Consider the following 960-nt stretch of genomic DNA (forward strand, 5'->3'; position numbering starts at 1 on the left):
CCTCAGCCAGCGTGAGGGAACTATGGTCCCTTCATGACTTGTGGACTTCAACTCCCAGAATTCCTCAGCCAGCGTGAGGGAACTATGACCCTTTGATGACTTGTGGACTTCAACTCCCAGAATTCCTCAGCCAGCGTGAGGGAACTATAGCCTCTTCATGACTGGTGGACTTCAACTCCCAGAATTCCGCAGCCAGCGTGAGGGAACTATGACCCTTTGATGACTGGTGGACTTCAACTCCCAGAATTCCTCAGCGAGGCATGGAGAAGAGGTCTTCTCCGAGGTCGACGTCCCGCTTTGTCCCTCCGCCGGTCCCAACCTCTTCCTCCCCGTCTCCCCCTCAGCTCAGCCAGCATCCTGGTCCTCAGAGTCCCATCTTCCTGCCCACCGACGAGGAGTGGCTGTGGACCTTAGCCAAGACCTGGGTGCGAAACGCCGAGTTCCACACCCACGAGGACATCGCCCACCTGCTGCGCGGCCACCTGATGTCCGAGATCTTCTCGGTGGCCACCCTGAGGACCCTCCCCATGTGCCACCCCCTGTACAAGGTGGGAGTCCCGAGGCGGGCTGGGGGGGGCTCAACCGAAGAGCAGGTCCCCCCAATGGTGGTTAGCTCAAGTAACCATGGTTTCCTTCTCCTTCCCTGCTCCAGCTTCTGATCCCCCACTTGCGTTATTCCATCCACATCAACGTGTTGGCGAGGACCTACCTCATCAGCCAAGGTGGCACCTTTGATAAGGTAAGACTGGGGAACATCTGGGCTCAGCATGATGGGCTTGGTGGGCTGCCCCAAAGAAGAGGGGGAAGGGGGTCCACCTCTTCTCCAAAGCCCCCCGAAGGCAGGACAGGAAACGACGGATGGAAACTCACCAAGGAGAGAAGCAACCTGGAACTAAGGAGAAAGTTCCTGACAGTTGGAACAATTAACCAGTGGAACTACCTGCCTCCAGAAGCGGTGAA

At 57.5% G+C, this 960-nt stretch overlaps 1 protein-coding gene across 1 annotated transcript in view; it reads left to right on the forward strand.

The window, feature by feature from the left end:
• The window catches only part of LOC107301519 (arachidonate 8S-lipoxygenase-like), a gene marked incomplete at both ends in the record, with an annotated part of 5,979 nt that extends 5,240 nt beyond the window's left edge, over nucleotides 1–739 (forward strand). The window contains 2 exons of the mRNA XM_015830729.1: nucleotides 350–548; nucleotides 653–739. Of these exons, the coding sequence (XP_015686215.1) occupies nucleotides 350–548; nucleotides 653–739 (286 nt within the window). The remainder of the gene's footprint in view (nucleotides 1–349; nucleotides 549–652) is intronic.
• Nucleotides 740–960: the final 221 nt, after the last annotated feature.

Source organism: Protobothrops mucrosquamatus, unplaced genomic scaffold (assembly GCF_001527695.2).
Source record: "Protobothrops mucrosquamatus isolate PMUCROS unplaced genomic scaffold, P.Mucros_1.0 scaffold13826, whole genome shotgun sequence".
Lineage (NCBI taxonomy): Eukaryota > Metazoa > Chordata > Lepidosauria > Squamata > Viperidae > Protobothrops > Protobothrops mucrosquamatus.